This window comes from Chlamydotis macqueenii, chromosome W (genome assembly GCF_036417535.1).
Source record: "Chlamydotis macqueenii isolate bChlMac1 chromosome W, bChlMac1.mat, whole genome shotgun sequence".
Taxonomy (NCBI): domain Eukaryota; kingdom Metazoa; phylum Chordata; class Aves; order Otidiformes; family Otididae; genus Chlamydotis; species Chlamydotis macqueenii.
This window is the reverse complement of record NC_141592.1, coordinates 45659645-45684744: the sequence shown is the minus strand read 5'-3', so window position 1 is coordinate 45684744 and position 25100 is coordinate 45659645. Positions and strand designations below refer to the sequence as shown.

Genomic DNA, 25100 nt, shown 5'->3' with positions numbered 1-25100 from the left:
GCTCTAAGAATAGACTGGTTTGCATGTGTGTTTGTTAAGCAAGACATTTGTTTCCTTGTAACATAATGTGAGATATGTTCACCTGATTCGTGTTAATGTGAAGCAATACAGTTACAGTATTTATAACCTCTCCCAGTCCCCCCATCGTGCCTGCCTCCTTTTTTTGGGGAGCTCACAATCTGTTTCCCCTAAGCCTGTGGCTATATAAGAACAAACAGGATAATTAAAGATTCCATATACAGAGAGGGTCACATTTCACCATGCAACCCTAGTATTGCTTCACATTAACACAAATCAGGTGAACATATCTCACAATCCCCCATCTTCTTTTTGTTGGTATTGATTCGTGTTTTTGTTTCCAATCCTGCTAACACTTGCTGAATTGATGTTAATTCCAGATCCTCTTTTGTTTTTATCATTATCAGGGAATGGTTTCTTTCTTTCCCTGGTTCTGGATCAATAGGTATCACTGAATATATTAGCTTAGTACAGCAAGGTATTAAACATGGAATTATTAATAATCCTCCACATATCCCCAATATAACTATTCCAATTTTTGTAAGCCAATCACCGCCCATGAAGTCTCCCATACTTCCCCTAAATTGATTCCATTCCAAGTCTGAACTGGAACATGCGCAGTTTTCTTCATTTCCTTTACAAGCTCAGTTATAGCTCTTTCTTCATCATCAATTTCTAGACATCAATCACTAAGGTTAAATTTTCCACAAACATTCCCTTCTTGTGCTAGCAAATAATCCAAAGCTAAGCGATTTTGATATAGGGCAGTTCTCATCTTGGTGTTCTGTTTTGCAATTAATCCAAGTGCATCTCCGTTTCTATTTACAACTATTTCTACTACAGCTTGTATAACCTTATTATTCTATTAAGCATATATATTGGGGTTCTGTAGCCCCAGGATCCGTTTTCTGCCCATGTAGCTGGATCATAATAGGCAATGATTCTTTCAGGAGGCCATTCGTTATCTTTCCAATTTCTAATCTGTAAGTCTCGCTTATGGCACCTTTTTCTTAACTCTTCAGCTTCAGTATACACCTGAACCCCTAGCCGTTCTCCCCTATTTATGGGTAACAGGAAAAAACTGGTTCTTATAGTTCCTAATACACAGGATCCTGTCCAATTCTTTGGCAAATATGCATAAGCTGATTTGCCACAAATCCAATAATGTCCTTCAGGAGTTGGCCAACCATTTGGTATATTTGTTCCATTGGTTCAATTCTTAAATTGATTATTTATTTCCAGGGGGTTTTGCCACTTATCCCAATTATTCCGAGTTTCATTCCATAGGTAACCTCCTTCACACTCCAGGTTACCTACTTGACTCCCATTGTCCCTTAAATTTTGCCAACAACTTCTTCCAATTATACTTGTTTGGAGTACCCATCGTTGTTTCCTATTACCTTTTCCCATTGTTTTCCATATTTGGGGCTCACTTATGTTGCTTTCCATAGCCTCCCATGGCCATAGTTCACCTTGATTTGTTCCACCACAAACATAAGTTAGTTACATGTAATGATTTAGCTATGTTTTCTGCAAGATTCACAACTATATTTTTATCAACTTTGGGAATTTCATATTTCACTCCTGTTTTCATCTCATGATAAAAAGAGTTAAACAATAACTGGTGTTGTATTGATTCTCTTGAGTTTCTTTAATTTTTTTTTAAATTCAAAACAATGCCTGGGTCTTCTCCTGTCCCATAGATTTCGTTTGTTCTAATTTTCACCTAATATTGATAAGGGAGTTCTTTTGGATCATAGCATACAGTTTTGTTTCACAAGGTATATTACATCCAGTTATTAATACAGTTTCCCAACTTCTGACCCTTACAGTCATAAATAGTATGATAGACCAAAGTCAGGGAGGTTATTCTTCCCCTCCTTGTGGTCACCACACACTGACTACAGTTACTCACTGTCGTCACCAGAGTCAGGAAGCTCACCCCTAACACGGTTAGAAGAGGTCCGGTTAGGGCCATAGTGCTCGGTAGTCACGGCCCGAAGGGGTTGCAGCCCTTGGCAGACTTCTTTAAACCACAGCACCGGTTCCCACTCCGGTCTTGCCCTCTCCTTTACCTTTGGTGTTCCAAAGGGGTGGTTCCTTTAAGGGTCAAATGGGATCGGAAAGTAATTCCTGTGCGGTTGTTAACCATCCTTTTAAAACCTGTATGTTATGTCCCAAAAGCTTATACTTCCTCTACACCAGTCTTCAATCTATTTTAAAAGAACCTTTGTTATTATAATGTTTACTTAGAACCTTTTCAGATTGCTACAGGAGTTGCCACAATGAAATTTCCCAGTTACTCAGCTTATTGAGGTGTTGAATTCTGTTGTCAGCAGCCTCGATTCAGGTTCACTTTCGTTGTAACACTATTTTGGTCTCCCCTGGTCTCAAAGTCACGGTCCACTCAGAAATGGGTCCTTTAACTCGTGACACGTGAGTCCACCCCTTCTCTGCAGTCCGGATGGCAGTATCTGTTGTTAACAAGACAAGAAAAGGTCCTTTCCATAGGGGAGATAAGGTTTCTCCTTTCCATGTTTTTATTAGAACTCTGTCCTCAGGTCTAAATTGATGGATGGCAAATCCCAAGGGTGGTGTTTGAGCCATCATTCCCATTTCCCTTAGTTCCTTTAGTCTCTCCCCAATAGCAGTTATATATTTTTGCATATCATAATCTTCAATTATATTGTTTCCCAGGGGCATCCCCTGAGAATATGGCATTCCGTACAACATTTCGTATGGTGATAATCCAGTCTCACTATGAGGTTTTGTTCTTATATTCAAAAGTGCCAATGGTAAGCATTTTGTCCAAGGCATTTGGGTCTCAATCATTAGTTTAGCCAATTGTTGTTTTATTGTTTGATTCATCCTTTCTACTTTCCCTGAGCTTTGTGGATGCCATGGAGTATGGTATTCCCACTGAATACCTAGTGATTGGCGTAATAGTTTTATTATCTTAGAAGTAAAGTGTGTGCCCTGATCGGAATCAATGTACTGGATTATCCCATATCTAGCTATCAGTGTTCCAATAACATTTTTACCACCATCTGTGCTGTGGCTCGGGCTACAGGGTCGGCTTCTACCCATTGTGTTAAATGATCCACTATTACCAATAGATATTTTATCCTCCCCACCTTGGGCAATTCAGTGAAATCGATTTGTACTTGAACTTTTAATTTGGTTCATCCCATTAATCAGTGCTTATAATTTGGTACATCCCATTAAATGTAATGTATGACTACCATTTGCAGTGGTTTGCATTTATGTTTGCATGTTTGTATATGCTGGAATTTTACAAAGGAAGCAGTGAAAAAGGCTAACTCATGATCCTAATTAGCTGTCCCAGAATATGCTTTTGAATGAGTTTTGAGCTCTCCAGACATGTCAGTTCCTTCTGTAAAAGGAAGTTAAGCCATCTTCCCCATGGGCCTGGTTCAGCAAATGATATACGTTTGCCAAAGCAACTCTTCAGAGTCTGAACAAAGGGAAGGGATTTGGAAATAGGCAGGTCTTTGAAATAAGATTTTTAAAATTAGTAGTTATTAATATTCTCACTTGAACTATAAGCATTTTTTTATATAGAGAGATGCTGGACAAAGTTAGTACATCCTTGAACAACCACCTGAACTAAGGACAGTATATAAATTAGAGGATTGTTATGGGCAAAATGTATAAGGGCCTAAACCTAGACTTGAAATAGCACCATAACAAATGACCTCAATACTGTCAAGTGCACCTACTTAATAAAAGTTTCAGAACAAGGCACAATACACTTGAAAAAATCTATTGCACTTTAGGAGATTTTCACAATTTTCTATGCCACTGTAGATTAGGTGTTAACTGCTCTGGCCACAAAAGTCAGCACAGAAATTCCAAGTGGCAGAGGCATTTTTCTGGTGGACAATACTTATCTTTGGCCAGATTTAGCATAAACAGACTATAAATACAATGGAAACCTATCCCAAATTTTTCCAAAAGTGTGGACTACCCCATATGCATATTTAGAATCTGTAAATATAGTCCCCTTGACTCCAAATACTCAAGTTTAATTCCAAAATCAGGTCCCTTCCTAACAAATTGTATTCTGCCTTAGGGAGTAAAAGTAAATCATTAAGGCAAATTTTCTTTTCTGTTTCCATTTCCACTTCCTTCAAAATAGGCACTTTAAAAGGCTTTCCCTTTGCCCCCACCACTGAAATACTAAAAATAAAAATAATAAAAATTTCTTCCCCATGGGGACCAATCAATAATTCTATCAAGGGCTCTGCTGATGCCGAAGTCCCCAGAAGACACAGCCCCCGACACCCCCACTCTTCTCTAAACACCCTCTCATCTCGCTCCCGCCCACCACCGGCTGCTCCTCATCCGCCAGATCCCGAGGCTGGGAAGCAGACAAGGAAGCAGCGGTGGGATCAGCCCCGAGCTCAGCTCCTCCTTTCTCTCTCCTTCCACCCAACGCTTCTCCCTCGCCAGAGCGGGAGCCGAGCAGCCGGCCAGCTGAGCCACACAGGCGCTGCCGGACCACAACCGCTCGCTCCCGCCTCGCGTCCCAGCTCCCAGCGACAGGGACCCAGCGACAAAGCCAAATGTTTACAACACATTTTGTCATTCCTGGCACTCCCGGACCAAGGGAGACAGGCGCATTTGTTGCAAGGCCCCTGAAGCAACTTGGGCAGATCTGAGGCCCAGAGCCGATCCCTTTGCTGCACGACGGGTCATTTCTACACCTTTTTTGGACCACGCGTTCCCTGCCGCAGCTTCACACCCCGCACCCAACAGCAGCTCCAAGACCCAGAACCGGGCTGGATCCGGTGCCTCCTGCAAACCCTCCAGTCTTTCCAGTTTCCTTCCTATATCCCCCCAGGATTTAGCCACAAACCGTGCTCTAAGAAGTGCGGTCCCAGCCACTGTATTTGGCGCCACCGGAGGGTGGGGGGGGGAGGCGCCGCCGCAAGGGTGGGGGGGGAACCACCAGAGATGGAAGTCCCCAGAAGACATAGTGCCTGACACCCCTATTTTTCTTTAGGCATTCTCTCATCTCGTTTCCGCTTACGGCAGCTCCTTTGAACATGTCCCTTCTTATTACAGTAGTAACAAACAGGGATTGTGAACCTTTCTCGATATAGTTGTTCCTGGGGTGTTTGTTCTACTTCTTTTTCCTTTTTCTCTCCAGACGGAGTCTTATCCTCCCAACTTTCTTTTACTGCTGCTACAAAAATTGTTGTTCTAGTTTTCTGTTTTCCCTCGTCTCTCAAATCCAGTTTTTCAAAAGAATAGGCCAAAAGACAAACTGTTTTAGAGGTTCCTTTGGCCAATTTTAATTTGTCTTTTTCTTTTACGGGATCCCTTTTATCCCAATTTCTAATTATTAGTATTCCCAATGAACTTTTTACCGGTATATCTGATAATTTGCTCCCTTTTTCTCCTGGTCCTTGGTCTTCAATTTTGTCTGACCCATCTAGGAATTTTGCTGTGGCAATTCCTACAGCGCTTGGTTACCGGTAAGAGTGTCTTGCAGGGGGTTTAGGACCTATCACCCACCCACGACTCCTATAGGAATCGCTTCGGTCCTTCACCGGCCAAGTCCCTCGTGGGAGATTGGAACTGCGGTTAGAAGACCTCCGCACTCGCTTCGGAACCAGGTTCTGTCTCAATCACACTCTTACACACACAGGCAACCGACTCCCACCCAACCGAACGACTTACACCAACAATTTTGAAATACTCACGTGTCGTAGTTCAGCCCCGATCAGGACCAGACTACACAGTCTGTCTCTCGCTCCCCCCACCCTCCGAGAGAATAGGAGGAGATGATATAAGAAAAAACAGCTCAAGGTTTGAGATAAGGACGGGGAGAAATCCTTAAAGTTACCGTCACGGGCAAAACAGACTCGACTTGGGGAAAACTATTCATTTATTTCTAAAATTAGCAGGAGAATGAGACAGGGAACAAGATAACCTCCCCCCACCCCTCCCTCTTCCCAGGCTTAACATTATCTCTACTACCTTCCCCTCCCTGTGCGGCACGGGGGGGAAAAGGGAATGGGGGTCGCGGTCAGTTCATCATGCGTTGTTTTACGCCGCTGTATCATCGTCAGGGGAAGAACTCCTCGCATTCCTCCTCTGCTCCAGCGTGGGGTCCCTCCCACGGGCCACAGTCCTTCGTGAAACTGCTCTGGCATGGGTCATCTCTTCCACGGGGTGCAGTCCCTCCAGAACAGCTGTCCCAGTGGGCCCTCCACAGGCCACAGCCTCCTTCAGGCCTCCACCTGCTCTGGCGTGGGGTCCTCCACGGGCTGCAGGTGGATCTCTGCCTCTCCGTGGACCTCCATGGGCTGCAGGGGGACAACCCGCTCCACCATGGTCTTCACCACGAGTTGCAGAGGAATCTTGGCCAGGAGCCATATTACTCCTCCCCCTCCTTCTTCACTGACCTTGGCGTCTGCAGCCGTTCCTCACAACAGGCTTGTAATAAACTGTGAGCTGTTTGTTCATCAAACCTTGTCAGAACAATGGAGAGTTATATGAAATACACAAAGTCGGCCACAAGAAAGTTACATTAAATACACAAGGTCAGCCACAGGCACCTGGCTATGTAAAAACGGCATGCAGGACTGCGAAAGGAGGGAGCGGGGGGGGGCTCATAAAGATGAAGGGTATAAAACCAGTAACTTTCTAACCATATAGTTTGAAGAAGCAATTAGTGGGAGGGGGAAGTCTGGTTTGGAGCAAGAAACAGTCTCACATTATCTCGAGGGAGTGAGGGAGTGATTAAAAGGAGCAAGGATTCGAAAACAGGATGGCACCCATCACATAAATCTCCTTGTTCAAGAAGGACACGAATCGGCTCAGACTGATAAGGACACTGCCAACTTGTGGGAACAGCACATTCCAGGCAAAGGTGAAAAGTACACCGTGAAGAAGACCTACGGCCTTCCTCCCAAAAGACCCCCGAAGACCCTCGCCCACAATTCCTGGGAGAATTTGCGCAAGCGCGAAGGACTGATAAGCTAATTAACATACGAAGCGAGAGTAGGTGGGTTTAAGTAATGAATATGTATAAGCATCAACGAAATATTTATTGTTTTTACTGTATAAGAATGGGGCGGTTTGCTATCTCGGCGCGCGCCGTTGGCGGAGCAGGAGACTCCCCGGCTGCCCAGCGCTGTTTTGCTTACTGGTCGCTTGCTTTAATAAACCAAATTTTTAATTGGCCAATCTCTGTCAGTTAATTGGACAAAGAGGGCAGATAAACTATAACAGGCTGGCAGACGTCTCTCAGGATCCTTTTTACATCTTATTCACTTCTCATCTCCTCTCCACTTCTTGCAGCCAGGCCGGGCCAAGTTGGGCCCAGTCTGCTGCCCGGCGGGAGGCCAGAGGGTGAGGCCTGCAAGGCCCATGAGGCTCGCGCCTCCCCCTCTCTGCCCCCCGCTCAGCTGCTTCACATCTTCTCCCCCTCTTTTTCCTGTTTTCCCCTACTTAAATACGTTATCGCAGAGGCGTTATCACGGGACATTCTGCTACCAATTGGCTCGGCCTTGGCCAGCAGCGGGTCCGCCCTAGGCCCGGCCGAGTCCACTGACCAAAGGGGAGCGACTTCTAGCAGTTTCCTACAGAAGCAACCACCTTAGGCCCCCCCTCACTAACAAAACCAGAACATCACGCTTCGGAACCGGGATTGAACCGGATTCCGCTGACGACTCCGTCGTCCTCATTCAGATCTTCACGCGCAGAATTACGGGCAAATTTGTTCGGGATCGAACCGAACAGTCTATGGCCGGCAAGGGAGCTCATAAAAATCAAATTCTTTGCTTGCTTCTATTCGGGTTCAGGATGGTGTCAGTCCCGTCCCGACCCGACCTGACCAGGAGCCACCAATCAAACAAAAAAACAGTGGGGCGCCTCTCCTAGATCAAGTCAGAATTCAGGAACTAAGACCATCCCAGACGAGCCCCCAATTTGTTATAAATGAGTTGAGTCCCAAAACAGGATTCCAATTATAGTTTCCAATTTATTGAATAGAAACAAGCAAACAGCGCTGGGTGTGCCAGGAGTCTTCGCTCCACCAAGACGCACACCCCTTTGTTTACAGTTACAGTATTTATAACCTCTCCCGGTCCCCCATCGTGCCTGCCTCCTTTTTTTGGGGAGCTCACTATCTACACTCCATTGGTTACTGTCGTAGTTCAGCCCCGATCAGGACCAGACTACGCAGTCTCTCTCTCACTCCCCCCACCCTCCGAGAGAACAGGGAAAGAAAATATAAGAAAAACGGCTCGAGGTTTGAGATAAGGACAGGGAGAAATCCTTAAAGTTACCGTCACGGGCAAAACAGACTCGACTTGGGGAAAACTATTCATTTATTATTACAAACAGCAGGAGAATGAGACAGAGAACAAGATAACCTCCATCCACCCCTCCCTCTTCCCAAGCTTAACATTATCTCTACTACCTTCCCCTCCCCGAGCGGCACAGGGGGGAAGAGGGAATGGGGGTTGCGGTCAGTTTATCATACGTTGTTTTACGCCGCTGCTTCATGGTCGGGGGAAGAACTCCTCGCATTCCTCCCCTGCTCCGTTGTGGGGTCCCTCCCACGGGCCACAGTCCTTCGTGAAACTGCTCTGGCATGGGTCATCTCTTCCACGGGGTGCAGTCCCTCTAGAACAGCTGTCCCAGCGGGCCCTCCACGGGCCACAGCTGCCTTCAGGCATCCACCTCCCCCGGTGTGGGGTCCTTCACGGGCTCCAAGTGGATCTCTGCTCCTCTGTGGACCTCCATGGGCTGCAGGGGGACAACCTGCTCCACCATGGTCATCACCACAGGCTGCAGGGGAATCTTGGCCAGGAGCCGTATTACTCCTCCCCCTCCTTCTGAACTGACCTTGGCATCTGCAGCCGTTCCTCACAACAGGCTGGCAGATGTCTCTCAGGATCTTTTTACATCTTATTCACTTCTCATCCCCTCTCCACTTCTTGCAGCCAGGCCGGACCGAGTTGGGCCCAGTCGGCTGCCTGGCGAGAGGCCAGAGGGTGAGACCTGCAAGGCCCATAGGCCTGCACCCCCCGCTCAGCTTCTTCACATCTTCTCTTCTCTCTTTTTTTTTTTTTTTTTTTTTCCGTTTTCCCCTTCTTAAATACGTTATCGCAGAGGCGTTATCACGGGACGTTCTGCTACCAATTGGCTCGGCCTTGGCCAGCAGTGGGTCTGCCCTAGGCCTGGCCGAGTCCCGTGAACAAAGGGGAGCGACTTCTAGCAGTTTCCTACAGAAGCTACCACCTTAGGCCCCCCCTCACTAACAAAACCACGACAGTTACTCACATCGTTCGCGGCAGGTACTGATTGGCCAAGAGCGTATCACTAGCCACTATACAGGTGTTAATTGGCTAAAAGTACAGAAGCGGCGGGTCCCATATTTGGGGTTGTTTACGTGCCCGTGGCCATCAGCCCCCAGCCCGCCTTTCCCGCCTTTTGTTCGCTCCATTGTCAAGTGTCCTTCTTATGCAAACAGCGCTGTTAAGCAGGTAACATCCTTAATTATGTCAAACTACTAAGGCAGGAGTGGATCCTGCCAAACACATTTTTAATAACTTAAATAAACCTCCCAAATACGTTTATAACTTTAAACAAAACTTATAGAACTATGTACATATCTTCCTGTTTCCCCCAAGCCTGTGGCTATATAAGAACAAACAGGATAATCAAAGATTCCATATACAGAGAGGGTCACATTTCACCATGCAACCCTAGTATTGCTTCACATTAACACGAATCAGGTGAACATATCTCACACGTGGAAACAAAGACTAACAGCGAGCTGGAAAATCCCTTTGATCCAGGTCTCATAGATCTGGAAAAGGAGCCTTCAGTCTTTGGAGCTTTCTCGTTATAGAGGTGGCGTGTTTGTGTGTTTGTTCTTTGTGTTAAAGGTGTCCTGCTTTTTTGTGTGTGTTTGTGTGTCCTTTGACAGTGTCATATTTTCGTTACTGTTCAGTGTTGTTGGTGTGGACGTAAGCTTATTCCAGCTGATCTATATTTGTGCTATAGCTGAGTGTTCTGGTGTGTGCAGTGTCGCAGGTCGACCCCGTTAAAACAAGTGATACATCCAGATTGATATTGTTGCGTACAAGGTGCAGCGTTAAGTTATAAGATCTTTAAGTGGAAATGGACAGGCAGTGCAAAGAGAGAAATTAACAGATTACAGTCCGGAGGAAAGTAAAAAATTTCCTAGACAGGTATAAGCAGTCTGTGTGAGAAGAGGGGCTAAGGAAACTTTAATAGATATGGCATTTATTGATTATTGCTGTGCATGCTAATACAAATAGCGCTTGATGCTTTGCTAACTAGCTATTGTAAAAATTACCCGAGGGGGGGAAGTCTTGTATTCCCTAACCGAGGGGCCTTGCTTTGTGCTTTGAACTCTTTATCTGAAGTGAGAAGTCCTGCACCTCCCGCACAAGGACAGTCCTGATAAGAACCAAGGGGTCTCCTGCGAGAAGTCCTGCACCTCCCACACAAGGACAGTCCTGATAAGAACCAAGGGGCCTCCTTCAGGAGCCAGCTAAAACTGGACAAATGACCTCTTGGAACTAATTGTAATACCTAAAATGACTTCTTGGAACTAATTGTAATACCTAAATGACCTCTTGGAACTAATTTTAATACGGAGCGGGGATAGCTCATGCATATGTATAGGCGTGTTTTTTTTTAACTTCATGTATATGTAATACTTGGTTGTATAAAATTCAAAGTGAATTGCCACGCCAGGCGCGCACGATTTTGGCGGGACTACCCCCCGTGCTGCCCGGCGCCGAATAAACATACCTACTTTACAATCTTACAGATTGTGGAGTCTGCTTTCCGCACGTCAGTTTGGCGAGCCAGGCAGGAGGCTCTCTGCTTGGCTGTGGGATCGACTGCGGAGCGGACTCTCCTAGGCGCGCCCCGAGCACTTTCCTCGGAGGAGCCTCCGCTGCCAGCCGCTCACCACGGGAGCAGACAACGACCTCCTGAAGCCGCGGGCCAAACGGTATGTTTAACGATAGGGGCCTGTAAGTCGTACGCGTGGCCGGGGCAGCTGGTAAATCGCGCAGAGACGTCTGGCGTGCAGCATAGTCCCCTTTGGGTGGGTACCCAGGTTGGTTTGGGGCTCCAGTTGGGGACTCACTGACCGATAGAGTGACCACTAGTGATCCTGGGAATAGATCAAATTAGTCTGTGTTTTGCTGGTATCGATTTTTGGTTCTTGTAATAAGGCATTTTGTGTTGGCTACTGATTTGGACTTGCTGAACCATAGTGTCTGCGTGAAGGATTCTTGTGTGTGTGTGATCTATGTTGCATGGTAAAAATTCTATGTTGCGCGCAGGACCTTCTATGGTGTAAACGCCTGTGTTGTGAAAGCGTGAGTGAGTCTCGGGAATCCCAGCAAAGCTGTGACTGTGTGTGTGGCGTGAGGTCTGTCCAGCCGCCCCTAGCCACCCAGAGTCTTCTGAGGTGGGCTAGAAAGCAAGGGGACTTTCCTCTTTCCCAAGTTTCTTGTATGATTGTGTGACCACTATGAGTGTGTGGACGTTCACGAGAGTGTGAACACTGTGAGTCTATGTAAATTGTATTGTTTGTGTGCAAAGATTGAATTGGATCCAAAAAGTGTGTTTGTAACCACGGTAGTAGTTTATTGTGTTCTGTCATTGTAGATTCCTTTGTTCCCTTGTGGTGGGACCCTGACGGTCCTTTACACCACGGTAACTCTCGTAAACCTATATTTTGTTCTAGAGTGTAAGTGTTGTGGTGAAAAAGTTGTGGGTAGAGTTTGGCTGGAATTCCGAGCATCCTAAGTGTAAAATTTAGACTGGAATAAGAAAGAAAGGGCTGTGTTTGTGTACAAAAGAAGGATAAATAATAAATCAATAAATATGGGAGGGGGTCAGAGCGGAGGAATAATAAAGAAAAGTCCTCTGGGCTGCATACTTGCTCACTGGAAAGATATTGCTGGGACTGGAAGTACGGAAAGTAAAAAGACCCTTATCAAATATTGCAATCAATGGTGGCCGTTGTATAAGCTGGAGGGTGAGGCTAAGTGGCCGTCTGATGGGTCAATAGATTATAACACCCTTTTACAACTAATGTTGTTTTTAAGAAGAGAAAGAAAATGGGATGAGGTTTCGTATGCAGATATGTTTTTCACCCTCCGAAACCACCCGGAATGGCAAAGGGACTGTGGGATGGTGCCCCCACAGGACCCTATGGAACTCGCGCTTGAGCGAGAAAACAACAAGGAGCTCAGAGGTAAACTGAGGCGGTGTTGTTCGGCATGTCGTATTGGACAAAGATGTACTAAGGCAAGTAAGATTCATCAGGCGCCAGAACAAGATTTAACTGATTTATTTAAGCCTCCCCCTCGACCACAGGAACAGGATGCGGACTCGGACAGAGCTTCGACTCCCCCGGACAGTCCCGTATCTTCCCGTACTAGGAAGAAATCCGCTCCAACAGTTTTGCAAGCCGGGAGGCGGTGGGGCCGGATGGTGGGACGATGTTAATTAAAGTACCCTTTTCTACTGCTGACCTAGGGGAGTGGAAAAAGATTGCAAAAGATTATAGGAGTGACCCGGTAAGTGTAACTAAGCATTTCCAATTTATTATAAAGCAACATAATCCTGATTGGAAGGATATACAATTATTATTGGAACAGCAGGGAATCTGGCCGAAGACCATTATAAAGTTACAGGAGGGAACATTAAGGAACATTTCCCCCTCCAAGATCCAAAGTGGGATGTTAATAGATCTGCACATATGGAAAAATTGCAGGAGTACCAGGAATGGATTTTAAAGGGAATGGAGAAGGCAATCCCCAAAACTATAAATTGGTCAGCTTTGTATGCAATCAGACAGAGCCCTTCCGAGTCCCCATCTGAATTCCTGGATCGATTGAGGGACGTGATGCGCCGTAGCACACCGCTGGATCCTGGGTCAGAGGTAGGAATACAACAATTAATCTCCCTATTCTTGGGTCAATCCACAGGAGATATAAGACGCAAACTTCAGAAGTTACGCCCCACAGAAAGCAGGAATTTAGAAGTGCTGCTGGATGAAGCATGGAGAGTGTTTAGTAACAGAGAGGAAGAATATAGGCAAGGGCAAAAGAAGCTGATAGCTGTCATGCGGGAGGAAAGGGAAAAAGGGATTAAACAGAACCTGCCTCGTGTGGGTAAAAATCAGTGTGCTTTCTGTAAGAATTTTGGTCACTGGAAGAGGGAATGCCCAAAGAATAAGAAAGGGGGCCAAAGGGCTCACACAGGAAGAACAATAGCCCACGTAGGGAAAGACTGACGGGAACCTGGGGGATCTACCCTAGCGGATCCACTGGTTATAATTAAGCTAGGGGAAAAACAAGAAAAAGTAGAATTCTTAATAGATACAGGGGCAACATACTCTGTTTTGAATCAAGCCTTGATGCCCCTGGGGAATGATTATGTCATGGTAAAAGGGGCGACTGGCCAAAGTGAAAAGGCATATTTTTGTAAGCCTCTAAAATACAACTTGGGAAAACAATATGGCATCCACAAGTTTTTATATATGCCCAACTCCCCAAAAGCACTTTTGGGAAGAGATTTGTTGGAACAATTGGGAGCAAAAATCACATTTGAAAAAGGAGAAATTACTCTGGAGGTAAAAGATCAACAATACATTCAAATATTGAGTCTAACCTTAACCAGTCTTCCCTCAGAAGGAAAAATTAACGAGGAAATCCTAAATCAAGTGTACCCAGGGGTATGGGCTACCGACGTACCGGGAAGAGCGAAAAATGCTCCACCGGTCAAAATTAAAGTTAAGAAAGACCAACAACCGGTAAGAATTAAACAATATCCCTTAAAGAAAGAAGACAGAGAAGGAATCCAGCCGGTGATAGAAAAATTTCTACAATTAGGACTATTAAAGGAGTGTGAGTCTGAATTCAATACCCCTATATTACCTGTTCGGAAACCTGATGGGTCATATAGGGTGGTCCAAGACTTACGGGCGGTGAATAAGATAACTGAGGACCTCTACCCAGTAGTGGCGAATCCATATACCTTGCTGACTGCGTTAACACCTGATCTAATTTGGTTTACTGTCTTAGATTTGAAGGATGCTTTCTTTTGCCTCCCTCTCCACGAAGCCAGTCAAAAATTCTTTGCATTCGAATGGGAAAATCCTAAGAGTGGTCGGAAGACCCAGCTCACTTGGACGGTGTTGCCGCAAGGATTTAAGAATAGTCCTACCATTTTTGGCAATCAGCTTGCGAAAGACCTGGAATCCTGGGAAACCCCGTCTGAGAAAGGAAAATTGTTGCAGTATGTGGATGATATCCTGATCGCCACCAGGACAGAGGAAGACTGTATGGCATGGACGGTGAGTCTGTTAAACTTCTTAGGACTCCAAGGATACCGGGTGTCCAAGAAGAAGGCCCAGGTAATGCAACGTAAAGTGAATTATTTGGGCTATGAAATTAGTGCAGGGCAGAGAACTTTGGGGCAGGCCCGCAAAGAGGTGATATGCCAAACTCAGAAACCCCAGACAGTAAAGGAGTTGCGGACCTTTCTGGGAATGACAGGGTGGTGTCGATTGTGGATTTACAATTATGGACTGCTTGTTAAACCACTGTATGCACTGACAGCGACTGAGCAGAAACACCTTGAATGGAATAAGAAGGCTGAACAAGCTTTTGAGCGACTGAAAAAGACTCTGATGTCAGCCCCGGCCTTAGGACTCCCAGATGTGAGTAAGCCATTTATAGCCCCATAAAAAATGGGGAAAACTGGTTCACAGACGGGAGCAGCTATGCCTCGAATGGCAATCGACATGCAGGATACGCCATCACCACCAGTCAAGAGGTAATCGAATCAGGGCCTTTGCCCATGAACACCTCCGCACAGAAGGCAGAAATAATTGCCCTAACCCGAGCCCTGGAGTTGGCCCAGGGCAAAACTGTGAACATTTATACAGACTCAAAATATGCCTTCGGAGTTGTGCACGCACATGGAGCAATTTGGAAAGAAAGAGGCTTATTGAACTCCCAAGGGAAAAATATCAAACATGCAGAAGAAATTCTGAAGCTACTAGAAGCTGTCCAACTCCCTGAGAAAGTGGCAATTATGCATATTAAGGCACACCAGAAAGTGAGCTCAGATTTGGAAAAAGGGAATGAACTGGCGGACAGAGAGGCAAAACAAGTGGCCAAAACGAAGGTAAAAATAAAAGGGGCTCTAATTCCTGATAGGCAAATCTCCCTACAAGGTAAGCCGAAATATACCAAAGAAGATCAGAAACTTATTACAGACTTAGAAGGGTCATATAATGAAGAGGGGTGGGCTTATACCCCACAGGGAAGACTAATTATTCCCTCTTGTTTACTGTGGCACTTGATACGGGAGGAACATAGAAAAAGGCATTGGGGAACAGAGGCTCTGTATAAACATTTGATAAGGGAAATCGTGGCTAGAAACTTATATACCACAGTGAGACAGATGACTCAACAGTGTGACCTTTGCCTCCAGACTAATCCTAAAAATACTCCCAAACCAGAAATGGGCCAGATTGGGAAGGGCAATGGGCCTGGACAACAATGGCAGGTTGATTTTACAGAACTTCCAAGAAAAGGGGGGTACCGATATTTACTGGTATTAACTGACACCTTTTCAGGTTGGCCAGAAGCGTTCCCAACTAGGACAGCCAAGGCTCGGGAGGTAACTAAAGTATTGGTACAAGAGATAATACCACGTTTTGGGGTTCCGGCAACCATATCCTCTGACAGAGGACCACATTTTGTCTCAAAAATAGTGCAACAAATCAGCCACCATTTAGGTATAGATTGGCAACTTCATACCCCGTATCGCCCTCAGTCGAGTGGCCAAGTGGAGAAAATGAACCACTTAATCAAACAGCAAATTGTGAAATTGGGATAAGAAGCAAACCTGACATGGCCTCAGTCTCTCCCTTTAGCCCTTTTGCATATACAAACAAGACCAAGGGCGAGGGAAGGACTGAGCCCCTTTGAAATTTTGTATGGACGACCCTATGGAATACAAAAAGGGATATCTATGCAAATTGGGGACGAAATTATGACTTCCTACATGGTGGCATTGAGCAAACAGCTCAATAGAATTGGAAAGCATGTAATTGGGACCCGGGGAAGAGGTCTAGATGAACCTGTACATGATATACAACCTGGAGATTATGTATATGTAAAGTCTCTTGCAGAAAAAACCCTGGAACCACAGTGGGAAGGACCGTATCAGGTACTCCTCACCTCCTTCACAGCGATCAAGATCAGAGAACAGAGTGCCTGGATACACCACACCAGGGTAAAAAGAGCACCGAAGTCTACATGGAGGGTCACACAAGTACAGCCTCAAAAACTTATATTATCACGACGCTAGTCATTATCCTGACAAGTAAAGTTGGGACATGGGAAAGTAACACATTTCTGCAGCTCCATGAAAAAGTTGCTAAAGTCATGAATTGGTCTGACTGTTGATTATGCTCGCATCTGCCAAAAAACATGGGGAGTGGCTTACGCACACACATAAGACTTTTTCGGCAGAGGTGTGGTAACAACCCCCTGATAGACAAGCCCGCTGGCTTTCATAGTTTTATACGATGGCTTATTCCAGGGTTGGGAGTGAGTGACTTAGAAAAGGCTTTAGTCTACTATGGAAAGTCTCGGTACTGCAACAGGGGATGCGATTCAAGCCCTCCAGGAGGAGACTTCTTCCCTGAAAAAAAATGGTCCTCCAAAATAGGCTGGGTTTGGATATGTTGTTTGCCTTTATGCTTTATGCTTTGTTAACTAGCTATTGTAAAAACTACCCGAGGGGGGGAGGTCTTGCATTCCCCAACTGAGGGGCCTTGCTTTGTGCTTTGAACTCTTTATCTGAAGTGAGAAGTCCTGTACCTCCCGCACAAGGACAGTCCTGATAAGAACCAAGGGGCCTCCTTCAGGAGCCAGCTAAAACTGACCAAATGACCTCTTGGAACTAATTATAATACCTAAATGACTTCTTGGAACTAATTTTAATACGGAGCGGGGATAGCTCATGCATATGTATAGGCGTGGTTTTTTTAACTTCATGCATATGTAACACTTAGTTGTATAAAATTCAAAGTGAATTGCCACGCCAGGTGCGCACGATTTTGGCGGGACTACCCCCCCCCCCCCCCCCCCGTGCTGCCCGGCGCCAAATAAACATACCTACTTTACAGTCTTACAGATTGTGGAGTCTGCTTTCCACACGTCAAAACCCCATCACTGAGTTTTTACTGAAAATGAAAGAGTACTCAAAAGTACTATTTCTTTTAAAATACTGAGAATCCAAACCACTTATATTGAAGAAATGAGAAGCCTACTTTGTTTTGCATCCTCTTAAGATTCTATAGGGAATCATGAGCAGCATAAAACAGCCATTACTTTCTGCTAGTGCTTCCAGATACCATAAGTTATCCCACAACTGGTGGATTTCATTGTCTTTATTAATAATTTGAGAATATTCTGTCAATAATTTCACTTTATTATTTCCTAATTAAGTTTTTAATTCATATGAAACACTTGATTGAAAGTTCGAAAATAAAAATCAAGCCTGTTTGCTATAAGTAATACATTTGGCAATTCCCTTTGGCTTTTTATTTCTTAGAACTTGTAGAACAGACTTTGCTCATGAAAGCAAAGCTACTTCAGGTTGTTTTTCAGAAGTTAAACAGTGATGATTTAGTAGCTTCAGTTACAATATCATTTAAATAAATCTAGTTATTCCCACACAACTAAAAGGTTTATAGGTAACTGTCGTAGTTCAGCCCCGATCGGGACCAGACTACGCAGTCTCTCTCTCGCTCCCCCCACCCTCCGAGAGAATAGGGGGAGATGATATAAGAAAAACGGCTCAAGGTTTGAGATAAGGACAGGGAGAAATCCTTAAAGTTACCATCACGGGCAAAACAGACTCAACTTGGGGAAAACTATTCATTTATTTCTAAAATTAGCAGGAGAATGAGACAGGGAACAAGATAACCTCCCCCCACCCCTCCCTCTTCCCAGGCTTAACATTATCTCTACTACCTTCCCCTCCCAAGCAGCATAGTGGGGGGGAAAGGGAATGGGGGTTGTGGTCAGTTCATCACGCGTTGTTTTTACGCCGCTGTATCTTCGTCAGGGGAAGAACTCCTCGCATTCCTCCTCTGCTCCAGCGTGGGGTCCCTCCCACGGGCCACAGTCCTTCGTGAAACTGCTCTGGCATGGGTCATCTCTTCCACGGGGTGCAGTCCCTCTAGAACAGCTGTCCCAGTGGGCCCTCCACAGGCCACAGCCTCCTTCAGGCCTCCACCTGCTCTGGCGTGGGGTCCTCCACGGGCTGCAGGTGGATCTCTGCCCCTCTGTGGACCTCCATGGGCTGCAGGGGGACAACATGCTCCACCATGGTCTTCACCACGAGTTGCAGAGGAATCTTGGCCAGGAGCCATATTACTCCTCCCCCTCCTTCTGAACTGACCTTGGCGTCTGCAGCCGTTCCTCACAACAGGCTGGCAAACGCCTCTCAGGATCCTTTTTACATCTTATTCACTTCTCATCCCCTCTCCACTTCTTGCAGCCAGGCCGGGCCGAGTTGGGCCCAGTCTGCTGCCTGGCGGGAGGCCAGAGGGTGAGGTCTGCAAGGCCCATGAGGCTCATGCCTCCCCCTCTCTGCCCCCCACTCAGCTGCTTCACATCTTCTCCTCCTCTTTTTCCTGTTTTCCCCTACTTAAATACGTTATCGCAGAGGCATTATCACGGGACATTCTGCTACCAATTGGCTCCGCCTTGGACAGCAGCGGGTCCGCCCTAGGCCTGGCCGAGTCCACTGAACAAAGGGGAGCGACTTCTAGCAGTTTCCTACAGAAGCTACCACCTTAGGCCCCCCCCTCACTAACAAAACCAGAACAGTATCAAATGCAAGTACATGCAAAACACTTGTCACGCCACGAGAGGTCACCGCTTTTACCCGGATTGCTGCGACTCGCCATGGCATGGACCATGCGCGAACATCACCATGTCCTCCACTCACCTCTGAGCCAAAAGAATGAGACTGAAAGAAGGGGTTAAAGAAATTCTAACAGATATGGCATTGATTAGTTACAGCTGTGCATACTAAGACAAATGGTGCTATCTGTTGTGTAAATTATCTGAGGTGGCAAGTCTTGCATTCCTCACAAGGACAGTTCCTGATAAGAACCAGGGGGCCTCCTCCAAGAACCAGCTAAAACCGACCCTACGGCTTGGATAAGAGCCAAAACATAACTGCGTCTGCACGAAAACAAAAGGTTACTAGCGGTGACGAAGAGGAGCCACCTATCTTCATCCCCACGACCCCCGACGACCACCACCACGAGGCACTGCACAGGCGCGGATAGGAGGAGTTTATGGAAATGACCCCTTGGAACTAATTTTAATACGAAGCGGGGATAGCTCATGCATATGTATAGACGTGTTTTGAAACTTCATGTATATGTAACACCTGGTTGTATAAATTCAAAGTGAGTTGCTGCGTTAGGCGCACACGGTTTTGGCTGGACTACCCCCCCGTGCTGCCCAGCGCTGAATAAACATACCTACTTTACAATCTTACAGATTGTGGAGTCCGTTTTCCGCATGTGAAGACTAAGTAAGAAACAAGTAAACAACGTAAAAAACCCGACCAAACTGCAGAAGACAGTATCTTGAATCAATTCATAAAGATTTATCTGAAGCGTCTCTCCCCACGGGGGTCAGCGTGCCACAGGGATTCGAGGCACCCTGCCTCTGGATTTAGCCCCGAGCACATCCGAGACCAAGACTCCGTTAGAAACACGAGTGGGCTGGCAGGAAGCCCATACCTGTACAACAAACGCCATTAAGAAAAAAAAGTGCGATGACATCCCTGGGGACAGCATCAGGCTGCTTGTTATTGCCCTGAGCGATGAGGGGGGTGGCACGCCTGCCCCGCCGTGGGTGGGCGCCTCTGTCGCGACAGAGACGTTTAAGGGACACGCCTAGGGCGCCGTCGCTTTCAGGTTTCTTTGAGGACACTCCGCAGGCGGGTGAAGAGCCCAGAGGAGCCCCGCAGTAACAGCTCGCGGAGACTCGCTGCGCGGGGCAGCGGCAGGGACACTCCCATTACAGCTTCACTTTCACCCAGCCGGGATGCTTCTTTCGAGAAAGGGAGGGGGCGGGCAGCACACGAGACAGCACCCAAGGTCCTCCAACACCGAGGCTACGAGGTCTTTCACGATGCATTTTGCCTCGACAGCTACACCGGGCGAGAACAGCGCCGCGCACAGCGGCCGCGCCGTGGACGCTGATCGATGATGCTCCGGGCAGCGCCCAGCGCGGTTTACAGGCTGACAACTACCTTAAGTGACACTCAGAAACGCCTTTCTTTTTCTTTCTTCCTTTTTTTTCCTCCTCTTGCTGCACTGCAGACACTACTTCAAACACACTTACATCCACTGAAAACACCGCTCCCAGCTATGCCGACCTATCTCCACGCCCCGCGGGCGGCTCCAACTCCACGCAGTGCTGCAGCCTCAGCCCCTCACCTCCTCGCCGCTGCGAGGAGAAGCAGAGGACGCCGCCTGGCCCAAGGGCATCCGGGGGCCGAGCCGCCCTCACCTATCCGAGGCGACAACCCCCGATACCGCTCACTACTCCATACCTTCGCCCACAGGCAGGAAGAGAAAACACAGCGCACTAGCGCGCGGCGCCTTTAAACAGCCTGGCCAGCACACTGAGCGGCAGCTCCCCCGGCCAATCACAGCTGCCATCGCCCAGGTCCCGCCCGCCGGCCGGCCCGCAGCTGGCGAAGAAGGCGGGGAAAGTGGTGTGAGAAAGTGACGCAGCGTGGCCAGAGGGCAACGTGCCAATGAAGACGCGGCAGAGGTGATGGGCGCTCAATGGGAGCCGAGCGCAGCGCGGGGGCAGCCAATGGGAGTGCGCTGCCGACCGCGGGTGAGAGTAGGACGGCTGCTGGCCCCAGCGAGGTAAGGAGGTGGTTGCCCGGCAACGGGAGGCGAGGTCTGCCTGGCCCGGCGGCCCCAGCGCTATTCTGCCTGTACCAAAGCGCGTTTAAAGATTACATCCTGCAGATGAAGGAAAGCTAAAAGGTAAAATGTAACAGTTGCTGGATTTTCAGAATTTTAAAACTGAGCTTTAAAGGCACAATGCAGTCCTATATTTTAAATAATTATCTAAAGTTAAATTCAGAGATCAAATATCTAATCTACACTGTTATAAAAGCAATGTATTTGTCTCCTAAGAATGTTTCTGAATCCAAATACTAATTTAAGCTTACATCAAGTCCAGATGTCCTCCTCTTGCACACTAGTTCAATGATTAATTCTTTATAGCCTAAGTTTTAGTGCTTTTTCTTATTAGCAGTATTTTATAATTGTTATCAAGAGCGTTATTTATTTTCTTCAACTTTATGAAGCTTCTGTCTGCTTTTCCTGTCACTGAGTGTATTGCAAGGGAATACTTATTAAAATTACTATTATTTCTTCACAAGAAAGGATCTGCCTATACTGCTATTGCAATAGAATTGACAACACTTGCTTTATATGGATTTTTCAGAAAGATTGCAATAATACAATTAAAGTTGTTGTTGGATCTTGTTCCAAACCTCTTGGGTAATTAATTATAGTCCTCTAACCAAATTATGCTCCAGGCATGTGATTGCCACTATTTCCAGCCCAGCTTGTGAGAATGCAGGTCATTTTCCTTTTGTGGCTCTAGAGCTTAACCAATCTGTCCAGTGAGATTTTCAGTCAAGACTGTATTTGGTAATTTGGACTAGTGTACCAAAATGAATGCTGCACCTCGGTAACCTTAGAACTGGAAACCTGAGAAAGGAGAGGTGCATTTACTGAAGATGATATTACCAAAGAAACTCAGAATAACTATGAATAACTTTGGAGCAAAAACATTCTCAGCTGCTGTTAGTGAGAGGACAAACACACTTCCTCTTCCTCCGTTAAAACTGTTCATTGTTTGAGTATGTTTTGATAAAAGAGGAGTTTGAATGTGAGTGATTTTTCACTTGTGTAAAAGTAGGTGGGATCTCCTAATCCAGTACTGTTTTGAAATAAAAATGTTTGTGGTCCGATGACTCACCTTTACTTCTAGTTTTAAGCTACTGTATCAAATTTAGTGCACTGTTTTTATCTCAATAGACCCAACAGGTTTTTTTGCTTCTGTTTAGTAATTCTTAAGCAATCCTATCTGTGACTTTTTTTTTCTAAAGCCTCCTAGAGAGATAGAGACTGTCATATTAGGTTAATAACTCTTAAAATAAATTAAACAGCCAGATGATTAAAGCTGTTTCTTAAAACTGTTTGAGTGAATTTATTGGAATTTTCAATAATGTTAGATTAATTCCAGGCCTAATTTGGATTGAATTCAATGAGAGATAGGCTTCTAAGTCACTAAAATGAATTTTCAGATGCAGCTAACTACATCTTCAGGCACCTAAACCCACTGAAAAAAACCTTTAGCCAGCACTTTCAGGGAAAACAAAGTAACGTGCTGTAATAATCTCTTCCACAAAACAAGATGTTGAGATGACTTTACTGAAAATAAAAATTTATTTATTTTGTTGCCAATTACAAAATAGCAAAGGTCAAAAATAATGCTCATGTACAGAGAGTGTGAGGTCACTGTAGCAGGTTCGTAGGATTCCTATGCACAAAGATCACCCAACATAGGATATTTAAAAGCACAACAGTATTTATTGCTCTGTGTCGTAGTTCAGCCCCGATCGGGACCAGACTACGCAGTCTCTCTCTCACTCCCCCCACCCTCTGAGAGAATAGGAGGAGATGATATAAGAAAAACGGCTCAAGGTTTGAGATAAGGACAGGGAGAAATCCTTAAAGTTACCGTCACGGGCAAAACAGACTCGATTTGGGGAAAACCATTCATTTATTACTACAAACAGCAGGATAATGAGACAGAGAACAAGATAACCTCCCCCCACCCCTCCCTCTTCCCGAGCTTAACATTATCTCTACTACCTTCCCCTCCCGAGTGGCACGGGGGGGGGAAAAGGGAATGGGGGTTGTGGTCAGTTCATCACGCATTGTTTTTACACCGCTGTATCATCGTCGGGGGAAGAACTCCTCGCATTCCTCTTCTGCTCCAGCGTGGGGTCCCTCCCACGGGCCACAGTCCTTCGTGAAACTGCTCCGGCGTGGGTCATCTCTTCCACGGGGTGCAGTCCCTCTAGAACAGCTGTCCCAGTGGGCCCTCCATGGGCCACAGCCTCCTTCAGGCCTCCACCTGCTCTGGCGTGGGGTCCTCCACGGGCTGCAGGTGGATCTCTGCCCCTCCGTGGACCTCCATGGGCTGCAGGGGGACAACATGCTCCACCATGGTCTTCACCACGAGTTGCAGAGGAATCTTGGCCAGGAGCCGCGTTACTCCTCCCCCTCCTTCTTCACTGACCTTGGCGTCTGCAGCCATTCCTCACAACAGGCTGGCAGACGTCTCTCAGGATCCTTTTTACATCTTATTCACTTCTCATCTCCTCTCCACTTCTTGCAGCCAGGCTGGGCCGAGTTGGGCCCAGTCTGCTGCCCAGCAGGAGGCCAGAGGGTGAGGCCTGCAAGGCCCATGAGGCTTGCGCCTCCCCCTCTCTGCCCCCCGCTCAGCTGCTTCACATCTCTTCTCTTTTTTTTTTTTTCTGTTTTCCCCTTCTTAAATATGTTATCACAGAGGCGTTATCATGGGACATTCTGCTACCAATTGGCTTGGCCTTGGCCAGCAGCAGATCTGCCCTAGGCCTGGCCGAGTCCACTGAACAAAGGGGAGCAACTTCTAGCAGTTTCCTACAGAAGCTACCACGTTAGGCCCCCCCTTACTAACAAAACCAGAAAACTCTGTTATAGCCTTGCACAAGCAGTTACTAGCATAAGCAGTTACAGTTACTAGCAGAAGCAGTTACCAGCATATTGTTTTCCCTTTGTGAGAGTCTTACCAACCCAACTAAGCCGGAGACACCGCCGAGCAGGAGGATGATGATCAGCGGGGTCAGAGCAGAGAAGGGAGGTAGGTGCAGCACCTTCAGGGCATCCCCTGTTGTTTGTAGAGTGTGCTCTGGGTCCTTTCTCTCTCCCTCTGCTCTGAGCCACCTCTGTTTATCCCCTCAGCAGATTCAGTGGCAGAGTACTGACCAGGTGTTGATGCACGCGTGGCCAGCACATGCAGCAAGGCCTGCCAAGTACGTGCCCTGCTGGCTAACAGTGGTTCCCGGATAGCAGCAACTGCTCAATAACAACCCTCCTGGCTCCCCTCTCCAAGGTTGCGTTCTCACAGCTGTGTGCAGCTTGTAATTTCCCACAGTGGCCCTACACTGACCATCACTGAAATCCCTCACACATGCCACCACATGGTCCATAGTAGGGACACTGTGGTATTCCACAACCTGTACTCTTAAGTGGTGTAAAGCTGTATCAACAATAGTCCACAACAATAGCTGTTTTAACCAACCCTACCCCCATGTCCATCCAGCGAACAGGTTCCATCCAGTTGCTTCCACTAATTACTGGTTCAGTCGGCATATCTTTTGCAATTGTGCATGGATGGACTTTGAGTGGTCACTTAAGTTCATGCAACACAAACCGTCCAAGTCCTCACATCCACGTCCATGAGCTAGGAGTAAAAAGTCAATAGCAGCACGATTTTGAAGCGTAGCATGGCGTATACTATCTACATCAAGTAACAAATCAGAAAAAGCTATACTAGTAGCGTTACTAGTAGATTTGAAATAGGTACAATTGTCTGCGTCCAATGTTCCCAGGATTCGAAGTTCTTGTGGGGGTAATGCAGGTGATTTACCCAGATATGGCAGACAGCTGTCCCACTGTTTTGTGAATTCAGGCAACCCCTGGTGTTTTTATGAGTTCGGGCAACTGTGTAACTGTGTCGGTGAACTCACTTGCGGTGAGGGGTACTCCTACCAAGCTCGTCGTAAATGGGTTCAGGAGAGTCACTGTGCTGAGACAAAGGGTATCCTGTCCGGTCACCTTCACCAATGTCACCCAT

The 25100-nt window shown here is 46.5% G+C and overlaps 1 protein-coding gene across 1 annotated transcript in view; it reads right to left on the bottom strand.

Moving 5' to 3' along the window:
- Positions 1 to 25100, bottom strand: part of LOC104476617 (zinc finger protein 131-like) — a 37350-nt gene extending 12250 nt beyond the window's left edge. Inside the window, exon 1 of the mRNA XM_086769437.1 lies at positions 24994 to 25100. Within this exon, the coding sequence (XP_086625563.1) occupies positions 24994 to 25100 (107 nt within the window). The remainder of the gene's footprint in view (positions 1 to 24993) is intronic.